Below are 23,712 nucleotides of genomic sequence, written 5' to 3'. Positions count from 1 at the left end.
GTAGACAATTAAAAATAGTAATTTTAATGAATCTATCATTAATAATGAAATTCTGGGCATATACCACATAATCAGAGATAAAGTACAAATTTTCATACATAAACAGCAGATTTTATCCTACCATATGATTCAGTAATTAAGAGGTAATATTTTACCAATTTGCTAGGCCAAGATCTTACCATCATTGGTCCTAATGCATTTTTCAACAAACAGCATTACACATCTGTCAAATAAACTGCATTAATCTGCAAAACAACACATTATAAAAGAATACAACTAATTAACAAATTGGCTCAAAAAAGGCATAACGAAGAGCAACTTTTACATAAATTCAGTAAAAATGGCACATTTACTTGAAATATCCTCAATCAAAAGTTTACTAGTAAAGCTTTTTCATGTGTTAGAATTTTCGTGGTTACTTAAAAAAAATGGAAACAGTAATCTCTACACGACCTAAATGAAAATGGCGCATTTATCTAAAAACACGGTAATCGGCCAGAAATCTACCAGCACATAAAACAGAAAATGAGCATGAAAAAATATACGCATGCAAAAATTACTTTTAATATTTAATACTAAATATAAGATATAAAGCAAACACTTACCAGAGAAATAGAAACCTTGGTTATTTGACGAATAACCTGAAATTTGCCATTGCGCACATCTAAAAACAAACAACTTCAAATTAATCAAGCAAAATGTGTAAATTTGGAAAACAAGGTATTAAAAATTTATGGTAGAATTTTAGCATACTTACGGATCAAAAACAGACCACTCTTCAACCACAGTTCCAGAAATAAGAATGAGCCGATGAAGCCAAATTACTTGGCGAGAAAGTTATTAGTAGATCTTCATGCAACCCAGAGAATCTCGTAACTCCTCCCATTTTTTCTCGTGAAGATAACCTGTCAACAACGAATTCCCTAAGTTTGTGTGGAGAGTGTAATTTTGTTCTATCGGCTTATCTGATTATATAATATTTAAAATCTATAGAGGTTTAAACGTCCTGAAGGTCATATAGGATCATGCCTTCTGTATTACTTACTGAATCTGTTTTTGCTGAACTCAGTGGTATTTTTTAATTCTTTTATTCCTGTTATGTTTGTTAAATACAGTTAGCTCATGCAACTGTTCAAATCTGTTGTGTGCTATGTAGGAAAACAGATTCGTGCCTCTAAATCTATTTTTTAACTTACTTTGAATATGATTCATTGGTGACATGTTGAGTAGAACTTTACTGTTTTGTAATATTTATTGAATATCTACTTGTTACTTTTCTTTTTGTTATGTCCTCTATTATGAAGAAGGGAAATTAATCATTTGAGAGAATTCTTGTTGAAATAATTCTTTAAAACAGTGGTCATAAAAATTGTAAAAGCATTTTCTACTCCGAGAAAACTAACGTCTTATTTTTAAATAAAAAAATATGAACAGTGTCTTTCGAGGTATATAATGACACACATTAATTGCATGCGTTTTTGAGAGATTACAACAGTGTGTCAGCTAAGTACTTACAACTTTCGTCAGCTAAGTACTGTTTAATCAGTAAGCAATTTATGATTTGGGCTCTAGTGTAGAATTGAGTGCCCCTTCTATTGGCAACATTTTTTTTTTTTTTTTTAATTTTGGGTATGAAACCTCTATTCTGGTTACCTCAATAGTTTTAAGTTTGTTTTAGCTTCCTGATTTTATTTAAATGAAAATAGATTGATGTGTACATGGACATATTTAAAGCAGTGTGCAATTCTAGGATGTTTTTTTAAGTAAAAACAGATCGATGTATACATGGACACAAATTTTGTGCAATTCTTTGACTTCTTATTTTGGTTTGGTGTAGCGGACATCTTGAAATTGTGCCTTCCTGGCGCCGATCTTGAATCGCCAATAAACAAGGGGCACCCAATTGTAAACTTGGTAAAATCCTAGTATACGGTGCAGCCTTGGCGCGATTTTGAAAATTATCGCCAACACCAAAAATGACCCAAAGAACGTCTATGTATATATTATACACTATCACTACATAGTACATACTATATAACTATGTATAACTATATACATTCTTTGAATGACCCGTTTACTACTCATCGTATATGTTTCGTTTTTACTGCTCATCATAAAGTCGCCAAAAGTAGCCAAATCCCGTAAGCACCGGATACTAGGATTAAGCCGTAAACTTTTACCATGATTTGTTAAAAGTAAAATTGTTTATCTATAATTATTATGTTTCAGAGCTAACTGTGAATAAGTAGATAATTTTTTTTATGAGATGTGAATTTAAAACAAACGATATCTAAATCAACAATGATTGTAAATTTATTATTCTCATGCATATTTTAGGAATAAAACTGCAAGGATCCTTCTCAGGAGTGATAAATCACTTCACTTTTGATCTGTAAATAAAAATAATTTAAAACTAAGTTTTTATACTGTATTGCTAGTATGCTTGTTTATAAAAGAGGAAAATGGTTGGGAGTTCACATCAAAGTGTGCAGATTATATTGACAGTCAACTAAAATAGAGCTTATAATATAGGTAGGCAAATTTTTCACGGTTCTGTTCTATTATCGAGACTGGATTAAAAAGTTTATGTATGCCTGTACATATATGTCTGTGTGTTTCCTCTTCTTCTCTTGCGGAATGTATTTCATTCTTAAGATGATATAAATTTTGTGCATTCTGAGTTAAAAAATGAATGAAATGTCAGTTAACATGAATGTCAGTATGTTATGTCATCAGTCAGTATGTTAATGTCAGTATGTCTGTTAAGTGAACCTAGGGCCAGAGTGTTATTATACATTAAAGAGTATTATATACATTAAAGAGTGTCTCTGAAACACGTATATAGAGTTAGGTTTGGAGGCAAATTTCCCTTGATAAGTTTGTCTCCTTACCTGCTCAACAGTTATACACTTATGCAATTGGATTTGGTCTTAAAAATTCCTTAACAATTTTTTTGAGATTAATTTTTTGGAATTATATATTTTTTTCATAGTTTTAGATACATGCACTTAATTTACATATGCTCTTAGGAGAATTTAAATGATATTATAAATTAGTTTGCAGCAGTAATTAATTAAATTTTTATTTTTGCAATTAAAATTTCTTAATTAAATTTTAAATTTCTATTAGCTTTATACAAATAGAGAATATTTGTTAAATTCATACATATACATATATACATGGATACATGAACATATGTATGTATACAAATATAAAATTCTGAATCCGGTTCCAATACCAGAAGAGTATCTTTTTCACAAATGTGCCTGGCGAATTACATTCTGAACAGAAGAGAGCAATTGTAAAAGGGGTATCTAGCAGGGTTGTGGAGTCAGAATCGAAATTGGGCAGATTTTGGGGTAAAAGGAATTGGAGTCGCTAAAAACAAGTCGACTCCAACTTTAGTTTTTGTCAGACAGTTTGAATTTGAAATGAAATTTAAGTAAATTGAAAAACAAATTAATGACATTATTATTCTTATGTGTTATTATGGTTGATCTTTACAATATGGTAACTGGTAGTTTGGCGACATTTTGGAGGCGATAAAGGTTACTACCTGGGACTTTGGTAATAATGTGAGCAGTACTCAGTTCCGATTACGCATTATTTTGCGTGAGGGAAATGAGAGATCATGGGATATGTCATGTGATATTAATGGACGAATTACGGTTCTTTAATCGGAAAAGGGGGGAAATCGGGAAAAAATCTGGAAATTTTATATTTAGCTTTATTCTGTGTTGTGTGAAACAGTGTTGGTTAATTTTTGGATCCCATGGCCCTAACTAAAGTGAATTCGAAATGGGTATTTAGGCATTGTGATAAAGAGAAGTTTGCTTTTTATTTAGCGGAGGAAGTATGGAGGAAAAATCTTTCAATAATTCGCAGAAAAAATCTTTCAATAATTTTATTGAATGAATTAGAAAAGTGTATCCGCCACGTAATCAAGATTCTGAAGAAGATTGGGTAAGTTAGTATTTTTAATTATTTGAGGATATTATTTTTATGCATTGTTCTAAATGTAAGGTGGAAAGGAATTTGGTATTATTGGGAAAATTGTTATTAGCAATGATTTAGTTTAAAGTAATTAGGATTGTAAGGTAATTTTTATTAATTTAATGTATGTGCTCATTTATATTTTAAGTAGTGTTTTTGAATTTAATTATATTTTAATGAAATGATAGTTATTTTGTGAATTTTATGTTTGTAGGAATTTGGTATATGTTTTAGTTGAAGTAAAATGTGCATGGAAATAATTTAAATATCTGACACTAAGTATTTGTAATGGTTGCGGTATGAATTCATTGGTGACGTTTATAATATAATAGATGATTTAGAGGTAAAAGTTTTTGGATATTTTATTTATTTTATATGTGGAAATGCTCATATTTGGAAAGGGTAAATACTTTTTCGCGATCAGGTTATTTCATATATGTTCTTTTTACCGGGTTTAAAGATTGAGAAAATTGTTGGATTTGTACATGGATATAGTGAAGAGTGTGCGCAATGCCATTTTTGTGCAATTCTGGGATGTTATTTTAAGTAAAAATAAGTCGGCGTGTACGTGGTTTATGTGTATGTGTTATTTTGAAAAACGCGTAAGGAGTATGGTATTGTGCACTTTTTCCCAATTTTGCAGTGAATATTTGTCATGATTAAGCAGTTTTGTTTGATAAAATTTCTAGCATAAGTGTAATTCGGCTAGTAGATTGTTGGAAGAAGTGTTCAGTAGATAAAAAGAAAAGAAACATGTCTTTACTTCGTGAAGACAAAATGGCGGCGGGGAAAAAAAAATAGAGGGTTGCTGTAGGAGAGTTGGTTGCCAAATTTTCGCCAAAAAATCGCCAAGTTACCATAATGTAAAGATCAACCGTTATTATTTTATTAATGGACTATATACATTAATAAATAGTTATTTTCTATTTTATTGACATATTAATAAATAAATATAAGGGAGGATGATGGATATGATATTTGCCATTAGTGATTAAAGTGATTCATTTAGTTTTAAATTAAGGTAAGCAGCAATAGCAGTAAGAACTCCCAAAATTGATGCCATTCTTAGGAAGAGAGCAGGAAAAGGAGCATTTATTGATCAAGCAACACAATGAGGAAGTACATATTTGATAAATAGAGCTTGTTAGAATTAAGAACTTTTTTTAGAAGATGTAGATAACTCTAATGTTTCACTAACAGAAAGAGGTAAAAGTATAGTTTAGGGTACCCCTTGGCAGAACTTGGCGATTTTTGGAAATACATGGATACCGATTTTGTGCAATTCTTTGACTCGTTATTTTGGCTCTACACAATGCCAAAATAACAAGACAAACAATTGCACAAACTCTGTATCCATGTACACATCGATTTATTTTCACTTAAAAAAAATCCCCGAATTGCACAAACTTGCATTGCGCACTCCCTTTACTTTGTCCATGTACACATCGATATATTTTCACTTAAAAAGTCAAAGGAACACCAAATTCTACAATATGGGCAAACAAAAAATACATAATCTGGTTGATCTTTGGATTATGGTAACTTGGCGAAAATTTGGCGACCAACTCTGCTACAGCAACCCTGTATTTTTTTTTTTCCGCCGCAAAGACATGTTTCTTTTCTTTTTATTTAGTGAACACTTTTTCCAACAATCTACTAGCCAAATTACACTTATACTAGAAATTTTATCTAACAAAACTGCTTAATCATGACAAATATTCACTGCAAAATTGGGAAAAAGTGCACAATCGCAAACTCCTTGCGCGTTTTTCACAATAACACATACACATAAACCAAGTACACGTCAACTTATTTTTACTTAAAAAAACATCCCAGAATTGCACAAAAATGGCATTGCTCACACTCTTCACTATATCCATGTACACTGCTTTTTTCTCATAAATTAGAAAAATTTCACGAAAACGCATGACAATTTTCTGAATCTTTAAACCCAGTAAAAAGAACATATATGAAATTACCTTATTGCGAAAAAGTATATACCCTTTCCAAATATGAACATTTCCACGTATAAAATAAATAAAATATCTAAAAACTTTTACCTCTAAATTATCTATTATATTATAAACGTCACCAACGAATTCATACCGCAAACATTACAAATACTTAGTGTCAAATATTTAAATTATTTCCATGCACGTTTACTTCAACTAAAACGTATACCAAATTCCTACAAACATAAAATTCACAAAATAACTATCATTTAATTAAAATATCACTAAACCATGTACATGTCGACTTGTTTGTACTTAAAAAAAATCCCAGAATTGCACAAAAATGGCATTGTGCACACTCTTCACTATATCCATGTACACTGCTTTTTTTCATAAATTAGAAAAATTTCACGAAAATGCATGAAAATACTCAATGTATACTACTCAAACATATTCCAAAATACTACAAACATATAACTCACAAAATCACGATCATTAAATTAAAATATAATTAAATTAAAAAACACTACTTAAAATATAAATAAGCACATACATTAAATTAATAAAAATTAGATTACAATCCTAATTACTTTAAACTAAATCATTGCTAATAACAATTTTCAAATAATACCATTTTAATTTATTTACTCCTTACATTTAGAACAATGTATAAAAATAATATCCTCAAATGATTAAAAATACTAACTTACCTAATCTTCTTCAGAATCTTCATTACGTCGCTGCAGTACTACTGCTAATTTCTAAATCCTAAATCCAGTAGTCAACTGGAAATCTGTTTACCAAGTAATAAGAAATTAATAAAATTTCACCTATACTCAAACTACTTTCAGCAAACCACGTACCCTTCCTTACACTCCTTTTCACAAAATGTCCATTTTCACCATATTTCTTGCACCACCATTTAAACTTGTAATATGCTTCCTTTCACACAATCTTAACTTATTATTATTATCAGATAAACACATTAAAAATTTAGAATTCACTTTACATAGCGCCATGCAATCCGAAAATTAATCAACACTATTTCACACAGCACACAATGAAGTTTTTCCAAATTAACCCCCTTCTCCGATTAAAGAACTGTAATTCGTCCATTAATGTCACGTTTCACACAGCACAGAATATAGCTAAATACGACATTTCCAGATTTCCCCCCTTTTCCGATTAAACAACTGTAATTCGTCCATTAATGTCACATGACATATCTCATGATCACTCATTTCCCTCACACAAAATAATGCGTAATCGGAACTGAGTGCTTCTAACATTATTACCAAAGTCCTAGGTAGTAACCTTTATCGCCTCCAAAATGTCACCAAACTACCAGTTACCATATTCCAAAGATCAGCCCATAATCTCAATAAAATACATTTTAAACCAAACGATAAAATAACATAAAAAAGGAAAGACATGTTATACATTTAAGCACTACCAAAAGTAAATATTCACTTACCATGATTTTCGAGTTCGCTTCGTACACCCAGAGCCACGTAAAAATCAAAATATCAATCATACTCAAATGACTTTTTTCAAACCAGGTACTCTTTCTGATCGAACGCTTCACATAGTGACCATCTGAACCTTTCTTCCTACAAACCCATTCAAATCCATCTAAACAGTTTTTACGTTCGACTAGACGCATATCTTTCCTACATACAAGACACTTATAATGGCTACTAAGTTATACTTCATTTACACACCAGTCAAATAAAGCTCTTTTCCCCTTTCGCTACAAATCGTACAGAAACTTCAAATTAATCTTCCTACATTCGGTCATTCTACCGTGTAGAGAATCAAACCAACACATACCACAAAAACGCTTACGAAACATCCCATGATTGAAAATTTCCCAGAATCATGCACCCGATTACATCACAACAGGGTTTCCATAGCATTCAACTACTCAGGCTACCATAAATGAAACAGCAACTTGGCGATAAATCAAACAACAATTTCGATATAATACAAGGGGAACCTTAAAGTCTACTCTACCCACAGAAAGACTGTAGAATGATCTTTCAGAATTGGAAACTCTTTTTTTTCTACACTCTATATAGCTACAAAAAAGCTACATTCTGAAGAATTAACAGGAGACGAGAATGGAAGAATGTGATGTTTGTTCTTTCTGAAAGGGAAGTTTCATTTCAGAAGGAATTATTTCTTCAATGAAGAAAAGAGAAACTAATGTGCTAGACAATGAGATCTTGCTGTGTTCAATATATGTAGTTCCAAAACACTGAATTTTTTTGAATGACGAACAAATTAAGAAGACAAAGAAAGCCATATATGAACTTTCAATAAGAATGAAATTATTTTCAGAACAATTGGAGTATTCAAATTAGGACAATCAAACAGCAGACATTGCAACTGAGTCTCTATCATCCTCTTTCAGTAATGAATTAAATTTTGAGATATATTTTTGGATAATATTGAAAAAGCTAAGGCAACGCAAATGAAAATAAAGAACCAAGAGCCTTTAGATAGAAAAATGAAGAAATACAAACAAGATTTCTACACAACCTTTGAAGAAATGGAGAAATATGATTGCTCTTGCGAGACACCTCTTTTAGAACTTATAAAAATCTATCCTGAAAAGTTAAAAGAAGTAATCCTAACAGTAGCAGCTCTTCCTCCTACTCAAGAAAAGAAAGACGTGGAAAGACTCTTCTCAGCAGACGTTTTTCAAATCGGATATATGGTCTTCCAATGAAGAAGACTTTGCCAAAGCTATACTGTTTCTTGGAAATTACTAATGCCGGTTTTCTCATTTCATTATAAATGCCATCTTGTGTTTGGCGCACTATAATCGTCTTTGGTTTTGCGCCATAATCTCTCACTCACCCACTCACTCATTTCATTATAAATGCTAATTAATATAAATAATTTGCTATGGCATCAATTTTTTTTCTGTAACATCTATTACTTCTTTTATATTAAAATATAAGTTGTAACCCATGTATATATATTTACACACACACAAACACATATACAGTCAAAAATCTTTATTCTGGACGTCCATAATCCGGGATAATCTATAATCCGGACCTCAAAGCTACAAACTTTCTGCGCATGCGTAAACGCATTACACATAATTCGTTTGTGCATGCGCATAAAAACAATTATGCACGCGCATATGCATTTGCGCTTGTGCATAATATATTTACGCATGCGTGTTTAATGTATAACGGATGAAATAGATAATTATCTATTTCAGTTAATGTTGCAGATTGTGTTGTTCCTTAATCTTCTAATTGGATCAGGCTTATTATTTTTTTTTGCAGACTGTTAGAGCAATTTTATAAAAAGTAAGCTTGAACTTTCGATTATGTCAAAAAGAGTTTCCAATTCTGGAGCTGCCAAAGGATCTACAGGAAAGCATGTTTCGATGTCCATTAAACAAAAAGTGGAACTGCTGCAAAAAATGGATAAAGACATGAAGAAAGTGACAGAGAGGTGATTTGTTTCTCTTACCATTCAGAAATCTGAATGGGGGAAGTCACCACGCGCAATGAACTGGAAGTTGGTCTGTCAGCACTATCCTCATCTTCAGGGCAGATGTTTTTATTGTTATGGAAAATTCTTATGTATTTTTGTTGTGTATAATTATTGCGTATTATTTTACTGTGTTTAATGAATTTGTATTGTGCTTATTTAAAAATTAATGTATAATATGTAATATTGTTAAACTTTATGGCAATGCTCTTTTAAGTTTGGCAGAATATGTGTTACAGTTAAAAGAGCGCGGGTGTATTTCCGTTTCTCACGAGTCCGCTTCTTTTTTAGGTTAGGGGTCAGATTGCCCAGCTGCATTTTCCTCTTTTCGCGGTGGTTGAACACGCGTGTTTCGCTTGTTCAGAGGCGAATAGTTCTAAGGGGCAGCGATTATTTGACAGAGTTATAGGTTGGAAACATTCCTTTTTACGTGGGGAATTTCTGAATTTCTGAGAATGCTAGAGGCTATTACCTTTTTCTAGTTGGCTAGAGGGAGTCCAAGTTTCTTTAAGATTCTTTAAATTTTTAATTTTAGTGTGGTTTGAGCCAATAGTGATTTTGAGGCATTTCTTGGTAAGTGTCAACCGAGTTTTCTTAAGCCCTTGCAAGGGAGAAGAAGAGGAGATTTTTTTGCACGTTTTTTGTGAGATTTGGCCCAGTTTGATTGATTTTGAGAGGAGCGTTACCCGGCGACCCCTTGGGGGTGATGGCGGTTACGATTAATATTGGTGATCTCCGTGGCATTGGCAGCGAGGACTGGTCCCAGCTCATAGCGGGCTCCTTGCGGTTCAATTTTGGCGTAATTAGCGAAAAGATCTGGGGCTAGGTCCAGCGTCTTAATCATGTCTCTGACATTTTCCATGTGTGCAAGAGCTTGAATTGCTTGTGCTGAAGTTCCAGTTTGCTTTGAAAAATATGAAAAAAGAGGGAATTCGTCATCTCCTGCTATCCATCTCCTTCCGTTATCTTCAGAGGGTCTTCAAAATAAAAGGGAAGACTGATTATTATGATTTTTTTTGGAGTTAAATGCTGCTGGACCGAGTAGTGCGGGTGCTATGAGAGAATTCTCGTTATGCTATGAATACACATCATTATTTTATTCGGCTTATAATTCCTTACTAAATATAGTGTTTCATCTCGATGTACTCCCATACAATTTAAATCAATTTCCTCGTCATTATAAATATCACAAATACACATCAAATAGTTTTCTGGTTGCAATTTTCGACTATGCGTAATGTATGCTTTACGCATGCGCACGTTGAAAGAAATGTTTAATAAAGTAAACAAATAAATATTAAGTTTTTTTTTTTTTTTTTAATTTTGATATTTTTTAGATCATAATTGCTCTTTATTTCATAAATTATGGTTTCATATTTTTAATTTTATAATTTCTGCATGCCATCTTACCAGATTTAAACTGATGATCTATAATCCGGAAAAAACGATAATCCGGAAGCTCCGAAGTCCCGACAAGTCCGGATTAAAGACTTTTGACTGTATATATGAGGGAGTCGGAGTCTTTAAAATTCCAGAAATCGGTCATTTTCTGTATCGACTCCACAGCCCTGGTATCTAGTCATGATCAAGTTGAGTGGCAAAAATCACTCAGGTTCTGATCTAAAGTAAAAATTATTAGGTACTGAATTTTGCTACTGTAGAGATAATATTCCTGCATTCTGATAGAAAAACTGTCAGTGATTATAATCAGCATTTGCTTTTCAGTATTTTTAAAAATTTTAAAAGGCTGTGCTTAGCAGCATTATAAAAATCCTTTCTAAGGAATGAAATATTGAAATTTCTTTTAATTTATAATTTTTTTTAATATTAAAGGAGATTTTAATGTTATGTCCTGTTATAAATGTTTAGCATAGAGCTTTATAGAAAATGTAATGTTACATATAGAGAATTTTATTCAGAAATAATGGGTTACTTCCGTATTATAGTGGCCCCCAAGATGTCACTAATCAATCGAGATATCTCGCCAAAATCTCATCTCCTACATGTTCTTATACCTCGCTACATATAACATCACGGTTAATTATCAAGTAAATTTTGGGGACCACTATAATAAGGAAGTACCAAATAATGTTTTAAAATTATGAATTGTTACTGTTAAGGGCTATTTTAATAAAATTTAGTTATTTTCTGATAATTCACAACTTAACAAAACATTGCCAACTCATTAACAAAAATGTTTGATTATCTTTACAACTTATAGGTACAGTTCTGTTCATAAATTATAAAAAAGAAAGTTTGGCTAATCTTTGGAATATGGTAACAGGTAGTTTGGCGACATTTTGGTAAGGCGATAAAGGTTACTAGCTAGGACTTTATCAATAATCTGAGAAGCACATTTCATTTTGTATCTTATGTGAAACAGTGTTGCTTAATATTTGGACTACTTGAATGGTGCATGAGTGTAGGATTAATTGCAGATAAGTATTGAATGTCCAACATGTGAGAATGAAATGAGATTGTGTGAAAATCCCCGTCCCCCTCTTTTCTAATGCACGAACTGCGCGACGTTTCCTGTCCCCCATTTCTTTCTAAGAAGATTGGGTGCTACAAAAAGTCGTTTATCGCCATTAATGGGGCATTCTGTTGAGACTCCAAGACTGACTTTCGTTTATCAATATTGTAAAGATTGTGCATGTAAAACAAATATTAATTTAAAGTCTGGCGTGTGCTAAAAAATAAATTTTTTTTACACTCATTTTAAAGTTTTATGATGCTTAAAGGAATGATGAGCCAAATCTTTTTTATTCTCTGTAAGAATTAAAAACTTTACAAGTTGTAGATTTTAGTCGCTGATATATATATATATATATATATATATCAAAACTGATATATATATATATATATATATATCAGTTTTGAATCGTAAAATTGATAGATTAATGACATACAGAATGGTTTTAACTTTCAAATTTACCATTTTAGGAAAACAGTTCTAATTTAATTATAAAATTTATCTTTATTAAATCTAAAAATTGGACTTCTTAAGTCGTTCTAAATTCACACTAATATTATTGCAATATATGCCAGTATTAAGCTTTCCATTTTTAATTATTGAAGTTATTTTAAGGTTATTTAACTTTGTTACAAATTCCATATTTTAATATTAGAAACATTTAAATATTTATTCTGTTTTCCACCTGATGTACTTTGGCATACATTTAATTTCTAATACACATTTAATTAATAAATTAATAATTATGAACGTTAGCAGAATTTTCATAATTAACAAAAAATAAATAAATAAATAAATAAACTCCCTTATATTCATATCCTGGGATTTTCAGTTCCCTTTTAATCCATTCCTTTTTCACATATTGTTGCACTGTACTTAAGTTTTCATGTATGTAGAATTTATACACTTTGTATTGTATTTATGCCAATTTATATTTAAATAATAATTTTTACAAATTCTTGCATCACAACTCTAGTTAACAGACGATGTTTCTAACACCTTGGCAAAGCTTAATCTTCAGCATGTAGCTTATTTTCCAACTTAGTTTTAGGCTGAATTATTTGTAAAATTAATTACTTGAAATTATTTGTTAACAAAGATGGTTGCTAAATCACGCTAATAATATTTCTAACTGTTGTAATTTATAATGCAACGAGTTCATGTGATTTATAATGTAATTCATTTATAATTTTTTCAGCAGTATTGAAATTAATAGCAGATACTCATAATAATATACATTTAGATTTCAATGATTTAGATTGCCATTGCCTTCTTCACTCATGCTTTTATGCTACATTCCTAATATTTCATAATTGCATACAGGTAAGTTTAACTCATTCACCAAACATGTAAATCTCTAATTGAGCCCACTTTTGTTCTTACGTGTGCTGTATCTTCTATTTTCTTTAATATATTGTTCAGCCTAATTTCAAAAGGTCTTGTGGAAAAGTCACTAAACATTGGTAGTTCGACCCGAGTTTCTAGTCCCAGTGATTCCCCAGCTCTTTCTTTTTTTGTACTTATTTACTGTATAAAAATGTAGTGTAAAAATTTCAGTTCATGAAGTAAAAATACTTTTTTAATTTATTCTTTAAAAGTATTGCAAAAATTTTTACCTTTACCTTAGCATATCTTTTTACAAATCCCTCTAATAAGAAAAAATAAGGAAAGAAATTAACTCAGTTTCGGTGATTGATACCTCGGTGCAAATTATATGTAACATTTTTCCAAAGCATAGAGTTTATATGGATATCAATAAATTAAGGATTATTTCTCCATCTAATTTTCTTACCATGTTTATTTCAGAATTTTCTTTTCATACTGTAGCGCTTAACTTTATGAGTTTTCTATAATCATTCAATTTCTCTATCCATGGCAACTTTGCATACCTTCTGACAAGTAGTTATATTTTTAACCACTGTATTGTATTTCCTGTTGACTATCAGTATATTATTCACTTGTTTCACAAATGCAACTTTTATTTTATACGCAAATCTACGTAAAATAGCATTAAAACTTCACTTATGCGGAGCCTTGATCGATTGTTTGTTTTAGATTGAATGAAATTAAGCTTAATGTTACTGTTAATTAGCTTGTTATTAATTTAATTGTATGTTTCTAACTAATTATATGTTCAGATATTTCCAAGTATATTACACAAACTTTTGCATCCTAATTTTTAGTTTTTGGTTAAAAAAATAAGCTTTTATTTATTGAGAGGCCTGATTGATTATATTAATTTGCAGTACTGTTTATCTAATTCTTTTCTTCTAGATAAATTTTAGAAAAACTTCTTAGCATAATAATTTTAATTTATTTACAATTTATACGTCAGTGATCCAAAAGCATAGTAATGTTTTTATAATAAATTTCATGCTAAGCTTTTTTTTTTTTTTAATTTAACTATTAATTTCTGCAAAAATTTACATGATTGTTTTAATTAACGAAAAATATTTCTAGCACACTTTGATATGGAATAATTTTTTACACTCTATTAAATTTTCCAGTCTAGTTCAGACATCTTGACTATTATTGATGTAATTTATTAAAAATATAATTTGTATGCTTTATAATTATTTAATTTATGATATTATTATCATAAATGAAAGATGTTTGTAATGTTAATATGTATGTTTACCAATACCTTTTATTTTCTTTGTTAGCTCTCGCGCTTATTACTGTTATTCAAGTAATTAGCCTGCTTGTTAGGTATTTTTTACTTGTTCTTGTGATATGTAATTCTATTTATTTATTTTTATTTTCCTCTTAGCTACAATTGGCACGAAAAGTTAAATTGTAACCCTGTAGGCAGCAGGGGGGAAGAAATTTTGATTGGCGCAGTTGGACTATAGCTGGACCCGGGGGGGATTTTCATTAGCGCAGTTGGAGTACACCCATTACAGATAAGTGTGAATGGCGTTGCAAGAAATCTGGTGAAAATGGACTTTCCGGAAAATTCTGATCGTGATTTTAGCTAATAATTACGTAGAAACAATTTGCATGTAATCTTCATCATGATTAAGCACTTTTGTTCCATAAAAGTTCTAGCATATAAGCGTAATCCGACTAGCAGATTGTTGGAAAAAATGTTGAGTTTAAAAAAAAAAAAAAAAAAAAAAAAAAAAAAATGCCTTTACTTCGGAAAAACAAAATGGCATCAAAAAAAAAAAAAAAAAAAAAAAAAAAACTCTCAGGTTGCTACAGCAGGGTTGCTCTCTAAAGTTTCGCCAAAAAATCGCCAAGTTACCATAATCCGAAGATTCACCGAAGGTTTTTATTAGAAAAAGTAAAAATTTGTATGACTGATATTTACATTTTTACAGCAATCTATATTATTCAATAATGACCTTCAAATTTCTGTGGAACAATCTTTTATTTATTTTATGGCTTGCTGGATTTCACGAAATAAAATTCAGGGTCTACTTATACATGTGGTTTGCAGGGTTCGTAGCGGTCCTTACAAGTGCTTATAAGTCCTTATATTTGAAAATAAAATATAAATAGGTGCTTACTTTTCCTTTAAGCCCTTATTTTTTTGTTTTTAGTGCTTATTTTTTGCTTTGAGTGCTTTTTTTTTAATCCTTTGTTTTTAATAAACGCGCATTTTTTCCCCGTACCAAAGCCGAAACTATAAATAAACAACTTTTCTTCCTTATATGCAACGTCAGATGGTGAATCATACTCCCGAAAATTGCTGCCCCCCCTTCCTCTGTATTAATGTAACCTATGGTGCGCGCGAGAGTACAGACAGGTGCACGTCGTTCTATTGGCCAAAGAATTGCGAAAACGTAGAAAATTCCGTTACATTCGTTATTCTTTTCCTCCCACCCAAATACTACACACGTTTGAATTTCTATCAAGATTTTAATAATTTGCATTCTCGTTCCGCGTGGTCAGTTCATATTCGTGTTTATTATGATCGTTATGCTTATATTATGAGCATATGTATGAATATTTATAATAATATAATTGAAGTAACTGCTGAAGTATAGATAAACTTCCAAAAATGGGTGTGTTTTTACACAGATTAGCTTTCTAAGAAATAATATTCGGAATGGCTTAAATAAAAAGAAAGTAATCGAATAGTCAAAATAATTTCATTTTCTTTGCCAATACATTATACAGTACGGAGGTTGGGAGTTTCTCCGCAAAATCTGTAATATTGAAGCAGCGGACTTTTTTTTGTCACTGTCCAATCTGGATTGAACAGGACTAAAAGTTTTTGCGGTCTACCCAACCCAAGCGAAGATTGATTCTATTCCGGAAATTTAATACAGTTTGTTGAAAATTAGAATCAGAAACACCCCAGATTAGTAAGTCTCTTTCTTTTCCTTTATTTAGTTCTTCTTTCTTCGAATACCGGCAGGTGCTGATTCCGATTGCGTAATGTCACATATGGAAGAATTACGTCGCACGTATTGCGCAATAACGTTTGCGGTATTTTGCATTGATAATTAATTTTGATGTTCAGTCTGAGATTTGTTTATGCACACTTAAAAGAGTTTTATTGTGCTTTCTAAGCAGAATATTTCTCAGTTCCGTTGGTTTTTATATGATGCACATATCGAAATGTCAAAATCATTTATTTAGCCTAAATTTAAATCTAAAGAACAGCTACTATCTCCCCCACTCCTCTTTTTCCAGTTACTATCCGGAATATTCGGGAATTTCCGAGTATGCTGGTTAGTTAAGCTTTTACTGTTAAAGGATGACTGAATGAAGCAATTTCCCGTCTTCTGATTTCAAAATTGTGTCCCTTTTTTACTTAAATTTCTTTGCTTGGGATATATGTTAAGGGAAAACTGTTATGCAATGAAAATTTAGAAAATGTTCAGAATTTTGATTTTTAAGTTAAATTATTTAAATATTAATGTGAGTGGAAAAATAAATTGTATTTATTATTAGGTGCCAAATGAATACAATTAGTATGGCTTATTATTATTTATTTTCTACATTTTCAACTGAAATATCATCATTAAATTTTGTAATATAGTTTATTTCTGCATAGTTTTTTTTCTCTCATTGTAAACAACTAATTCTGTAAATTGAACTGTCATTTAAAAATTAAAAAAAAAGTTAATTGTTTTCCATTGTTGAGGTAATGCTCATTCTCTTAATAAATATTGCATTGCTCATATTTTAAATTACAAGTCTAATTTTTCTTTTAAGGTTATGCAGTTGTGTATAATGTAATTAGACAGGTGCTTATTTTTTCCTTAAAATGTGCTTGAAAAGTGCTTATAGGTGCTTATTTTTTTAACTAAAATGTGGCTATGAACCCTGGGTTTAGTTATGGGTATTATCTTGTGTATACACAAAAATATGGCAATTCTACTGAATATTGAAACCAAAGGTGTTAATATCAGAAAGTATCAACAATTTATTAGAAGCTCTTATTTTTTTATTATTGGGTTACTTACTGAACCAGGTACCCTTTGGCCAACATTAAAAAAATTTCACCAAGCTGATACATCAAGGGCAAGGACAATTTTCAAAATGTAATTTTGTGAAGAAGTAGCAGATCTGTAATATTTCAAATTTAAGAAGCAGGAATTAAAAACGAAACAAATGTAAATTAAAATTTATATTTAGTTTGTTTCTTAATCTGCTGTCTGTGGTTCTTGTATTATTTCCATACTTCCTGGTTTCATGAAATAGGAATTAAATAAATTAAAAATTTGTCATTCATTCTTTGAAAAATAAAATTCTTCTAATGTAACTAATCCATCAACCCTGTTCTACTCAAGAATACTTCTCATAATTTAATTTTGCAAATGACTAAAAGAATCTCAAATTAATCAACTACTCATATTTAAATTTAAAAAAGTAATTCAAATGGATGTTGTGGTGAAGTGGGTGATTTCTTTTCATTTTTATGAAAAGACCTAGACTATGATTTTCTTATGGGAGGGGGCTAAGAAATAAAGCTGCAACGGATTTTCACTTTTATGAGCAAAGATAACTTGTGAAATAGTGGTGGATCTAATTTTTCAAATGTTTATTCAGAAATCAATCTGCTTTTGTTTTATCCAGTGACAGAAATTGGTAATTTTGAGTTTGGGAGAATGTACGTTTGCTTTTTATAAGCCTGAAAACATGAAATCTTAAAAAAAAAAAAAAAAGAAAAAAAAGTGTTAAATTTAGCTCATATTTTGAGTGCAAATTAATATTATGAGAATGTGCAGCATGAAAAAGTTTTTTAAATTCAGCATTTAAGTAAAGAACTTTTCTGAAGAGTTGCCATAAATATACAACATCAGAAATAAATAAAATCTACCCACGTTTGGCATTTTATTACTGTATTGATACTTTCCGACTTGAAAGATACTTTCTTCTGATGATAGTTGCGAATTTGAAAGTTTTCGGACATCGCAAACTAAAGGTGAAATTTTCCAGTTATTGGATTTTGTAAAGAAATGTAAAGAAGCGGTAATAAATGAAGATGATATAACAGAAGTTTTTTATTGTGATGACAATGCCCCAATCATCAATCAATTATGTGTGATTATCTATTATGAGCAGTATTGAATGGTGGCTGGATAGCCAGGAATGTTTGATAAAATGGAACTACCACAAACTGTCAGTTAACTTTCTGCTGAATAGAAAGGAACATTATATTAGTTTCTGCATGGAGAAATAAATATGTAATTTTTATATCTACAATGAAAAAATTATTTCAATGCATATTAATCTCTGCATGCAGAAATAAATATGTAATTTTATCTCTGTATATCTACAGTGACAAAATTATTTCAATGCAGAATATTGAAAGATCCATTGTAAAACACAGTGCTCTCTATAAAAAATTTGATGAATAAGAAAATAATAACATGCACTTGATATAGTTTTGCTAGTTATTTTGATGATGAGTTAGAGAGGTCAGTTTTTGAGATACATTCATATTACACTTAGATCACTTATGAATGATCTTTCAATAAGAACAATGTATTGTTGCGTTCAATGGGTTTGTGGATTTAGAGTGATTGATGACAACACTCGATAAAGAATCAAAAACACAGTTTATTCGCCAGGATTTCACAAGAGAGTTCCAAAGAAACATTTACAATCATAAAAAAACTACTATAAACACATTGAAATAATCAGCAACACAGCTGTCCAGCTATCAGGCTAAAAGGGTGAAGATAGCTTCATGGCAAAGCACTAAATACAGTTCCCGACTCGGTTGATTGCTCTCGGAACTCAACATACTCAAGATTCTCTTCACTTTAAAGTTCTCAATATACTGCTACTCCACATACAAGCAGGGTTTATACAGTACAAAGTCCATGAGCTGGACGTCCATTATCCGGAATAATCTATAATCCGCACCTCCAAGCCACGAACTTTTTTTGTATGCTTTACGCATGCACGTTGGGAGGATGTGTCTCCAGATACGTTAAAAAATGTTTGGCATAATTTATGGCCAGCTACCATATTTCATGGTGAGGACGATGAAGATGATAGCTGCGAATTTGAAAGTTTTTGGACATCGCAAACTAAAGGTGAAATTTTCCGGTTATTGGATTTTGTAAAGAAATGTGAAGAAGCTGTAATAAATGAAGATGATGTAACAGAAGTTTTTTATTGCAATGACAATGCCCCAATCACCAATCAATTAACGGACGGCAAAATCTGTAGTATGGCTGTAGATCCAAAAAATACCGCTTCCGATAGTGAAGAAAGTGACAGGGAGGTTATTGAAAACGGAAAAATTTTGATTGACAAGTTGTCCGTATTCTCGCCACTCACAACTACAGGACTTGAACAGTGGAACTTTGTAACTGAACAAGAAATTATGTCTGTTTATAGAATTAAAGAGAAAGTATTAGCACAAAAACGAAGTAACTTAAACAACTTACATTGAAAGAAATGTTTAATAAAGTAAACAAATATTTTTTTTTTTTTTTTGTAAATTTTGATACCCTTTAGATCTTAATTGCTCTTTATTTCATAAATTACGGTTTCATATTTTTAATTGTGTAATTTCTGCATGCCATCGTACCAGATTTAAATTGATGATCTATAATCCGGAAAACCCCCTAATCTGGAATCGCCAAAGTCCCGACGAGTCCGGATTATGGACTTTGTACTGTATACCTTTTGGCCTGCCTTTGAGAACATTCTGGGGCAAACTAGTGAGAATTTCATTCTGTTCTTCATTCAATTTTGCCTCTAAATAGGCGACTGCCTTTCAACATAGTCCCTGTCTAATTTGATACACTTTAGTCAGTACTTGGTAGGTGCACAGATAGTGCAGGAAACATTTTTCTAATGGGCGTGGAGCCACCTTCTACATCATGAATTAAATCTCATCATCATTCTGAAATACTACTGTCTTTAGAAGGATATCCAGCTGTGATTTCCAGTGATGGTAGCTTTCAGAAATACTTCATCGTTAACCCCAAACTGGTAGAGAAAATGTAGTGATGTGCTTTACAAGTGTTGTTATGTCTTTCTTACATTTCAGGTGTCAGTTCCTTACATATTCATTTTGTACACACTTTGTGAAATTTTAGTTTGCCATGACTCATGATGGACAATTTATCACTAACACCAACTGGTTTCTATCGTAGTGTTGTGCATCAATTTTTTCATATCACATTTTGTATGATTGCAGTATTATCGTCTATCATTGCCAGATCTGGACAATAAGAATTCCTCACACTAATGATCCTAGTCTTCATCTTCAGAGTCTCTTCATCTGTTTCTGTGAGTTGATACATCCGTCGTGCTAAATTATCATCTGATGATGAACCCCTATAGGTGACACTTCTTTGCTTAAAATCTCGCACTTCACCATTTTTACTTAATACAGCATTGCAAGGAACTACTATCTCATTGAACCATTTCTCATATTCACATGCATGCTGCATGTGAACATTATTGTTGTGTAGTGGTAGTTGAAAGTCAGTCTTAGGTATATCGGATACAACAATGATATCAGTTATACACATTATTTTTAATGTAATTTTAAACTCAGTAATCTAATATAAAATGTGTAATGTGAAAAATTAAGAGAGTTTACAAATTATGTCTATTTTTATGAAAAGTATTGAGCCAAAGGGGCTAATTATGTCCTCGAAAAATTGTGAAATATTCAGAGTCAAATACGTAAATGTACACATGCATGTGTGCAGAGCTGTGATTGTGGTGGGGATATAAGTACACAAGAGGTTTTTGGCTATTTGTGTGTTCATATTCTTTCATGACATTTACTGCGTTTTTCACAAGAGTTGGATCAATTTTATAAGGTGTTTAGTAAAATGAGTAGCCACTAACCTATGAAAGACAGAATGAGATGAAGAATTGTCTGCATCAGAGATAGGAAGCTGGACAGTCACAAGCAGAATGTCAAGTGTCATCTGTATTTGTAGAAACAGTTTCAGGACACTAGATCCATATCAAAAAGACCTGAACAAAATCAACCAATATATGCAACAATGAATGAGGATCCTTATTTGATGCTTTCAGCGTGGCAGCACAGGACTGCTACAGCTTCACAGCTTCCACATGAGCTGTATGCTGCCACTGGAACCCGAGTTTCATGTTCAGCAGTTGCTCCAAAGTTCAGCGGTTGCTCCAAAGTGAGATAGGGATGTATGCAAGAAGACAGGCTGTTTACATCCAGCTCACTGTGGCATACAAGAGAGCACATTTAACATGGTGTAGACAACATATGCTGTGACTAGATTTCAGTCATATACCATGCTTTTTGCAGATGAGTTAAGATTCAGCCTGGACACTGATTCTCGGTTTACCTGTACCTGCAGAGAAACTAGTACACAATACCATCCCTTCCTCATCAGGGAAAGGGATCATTATAGTGGTGGAGGTGTAGTGGTTTTGGCAGGCCTTATGTTGGAAGGCTGCACATTTCTGCATATGTTTGATAAATACTTCCTGACTGCTGTGAGGTATAGAGAAGCAATCTTAGAGCCCTATGCTTGACTTTTTAGGCATGCAGCTGGTCCTGGGTTCCTATTAATTACCGACAAGGCTCATCCACATTGGGCTCAGCAAGTTGATGATTACCTGGAAAGTGAGGATGTTTGCTGCATGGATTGGCCAGCCAGATCTCCTGACCTTAACCCTATGCAGCACGTCTGATTTGTCCCCCTCTGAGGACCATCCTCGAGTTGAAAACTACCTTCTGCAGGAGTGGGATCGACTGCTTCTTGTCCAGTATGCAATCACTGCATGACCTGTCTGGCTGTGAGAGGGGATGCTTAGACTCATTTTCAGCTCAATATCACAGCATGGATTTTAGACATCCCTGCACTATGACCTTTGCTGGTAATCATGCATACATAAAATGACTTTTGAATGATACATCTTTTTCTGTGTTATAAATGTAATACCAAATTTCATTAAAATCTATCCATTAGTTTTGCTGAAATTCAACATAATGGGTAAATTCTCTTAATTTTGCACACTATTTGTGCATAATGTACATGTGTGTATATATATATTACTAATACTACTGTTAATAACAATGTTTATTTCTAACATGAATACAGGTTGTGAGAATTTATTTAATTTACTGAACAGTTAATTTTATTTTGAAGCAACCTTTCCTATCGCTCTTGCTTTCAACTCACACTTTCTTGCCAGAATATAAATGAGTTAATGCATGTGTGTTCAAATGAGGCAGAAAGAACTAAGTATTTAAGGGAAGGCTTTAGAAGGTAAATTTAGAAGAGTTTCAAATGAGGTAGAAAGAAGTAAGTATTAAAGGGAAGGCTTTGGAAGGTAAATTTAGAATGTGTTCTACCTGACTGAATGTCACATTCCTATCTTTGATTTACTAGGGATTAGATTTCTGTAACACTGAGCTCTTCTTACCACTAGGCTTGTTTACCCCGACTTTTGCGAGTCAAAGCCAGCCTGCATATTAAGTAACATGTGAAGCTGTTAGGAAAAACTTAACTTCATTTGATTTAAAGTTACTTGTTACCTTTTTGAGTGAAGCCAAAAGTGTTGTCATTTGAAAGCACGAGTCGGTGCCATCTGTGAATTTTAAATTGAGTTAATAAGGAGTTCTTATGTCTAGTTAGTTTATGTTACTCAAATGTACAAGATGTTATAAGGTTTTCATAGTATGTTGGGTAAATTACAATGTTGGATTAACAAAGTTAGGATAATTCAGCCTAGAATGTTTGGTATGACTATAAAAATTATAATTCCAACTTTAATGTTTAATAAGGCTATCAGATTTTAACATTCACAGTTTTTCTTTTATTATTTTATAATAAGCTATACAGTATTGTTGCCAAGAGTTTTTTTTCTAAAATTTAAAATGATAGTATAATAATTATTATTTTGTATGATGTGTGAAAGATCTCAATCCATTTTGTTAAGTTATTTTTATAAGGGCCTTAATTCTATAGATTTTTTTGTGTATGATTTTTTATGATGTGTGAAAGATCTCAATCCATTTTGTTAAGTTATTTTTATAAGGGCCTTAATTCTATAGATTTTTTTGCAAGCATATTAAAAACTGTTCAGTATCTAGATTTAAAAATAGAATTAATTAAATGTTTGCTTATAACTGTTATGCTGGTTTTAACAGTTTATTAATATTTTAGGAGTTGAACCTTGGCCTGAAGATGTTAAACTATATCAACCTTTTGAAGGTAAATATTTCATTTATTCTTTTATTTTTCAAACATTGGTTAGTTAAATTGATTCAGTTTGTGAGCAAAAAATTCTTTTTAAAAAGTTTCATTTGTAAATGAGTTAAAAATATGTTTGATAATTTGTGACAATTATATTAATGTTTTT

The 23,712-nt window shown here is 31.5% G+C and overlaps 1 protein-coding gene across 10 annotated transcripts in view; it reads left to right on the top strand.

Moving 5' to 3' along the window:
* The first annotated feature begins 894 nt into the window (after positions 1-894).
* Positions 895-23,712, top strand: part of LOC118185243 (metaxin-2-like) — an 81,423-nt gene continuing 58,605 nt past the window's right edge. For 5 of the 10 annotated variants that reach the window (XR_015041253.1, XM_085817126.1, XM_085817123.1 and 2 more), the window contains exons 1-2: positions 16,472-16,613; positions 23,517-23,564. Coding sequence is in view for 8 of the 10 variants with exons in the window: in XM_085817126.1 (XP_085673252.1) it covers positions 16,484-16,613; positions 23,517-23,564 (178 nt within the window). In the remaining 2 variants the exon portion in view is untranslated. Of the gene's footprint in view, positions 1,072-15,761; positions 16,245-16,471; positions 16,614-22,129; positions 22,225-23,516; positions 23,565-23,712 lie in introns of those variants that run through there. The other 5 variants (XM_035355085.2, XM_035355080.2, XM_085817127.1 and 2 more) reach the window with 5 other exon arrangements.

This window comes from Stegodyphus dumicola, chromosome 5 (assembly GCF_044657685.1).
Source record: "Stegodyphus dumicola isolate Sdum_Otavi_A_Nest chromosome 5, ASM4465768v1".
Taxonomy (NCBI): Eukaryota; Metazoa; Arthropoda; class Arachnida; order Araneae; family Eresidae; genus Stegodyphus; species Stegodyphus dumicola.
Note: the sequence above shows the minus strand (reverse complement) of the source record. Positions and strands in the feature narration are given on the sequence as shown.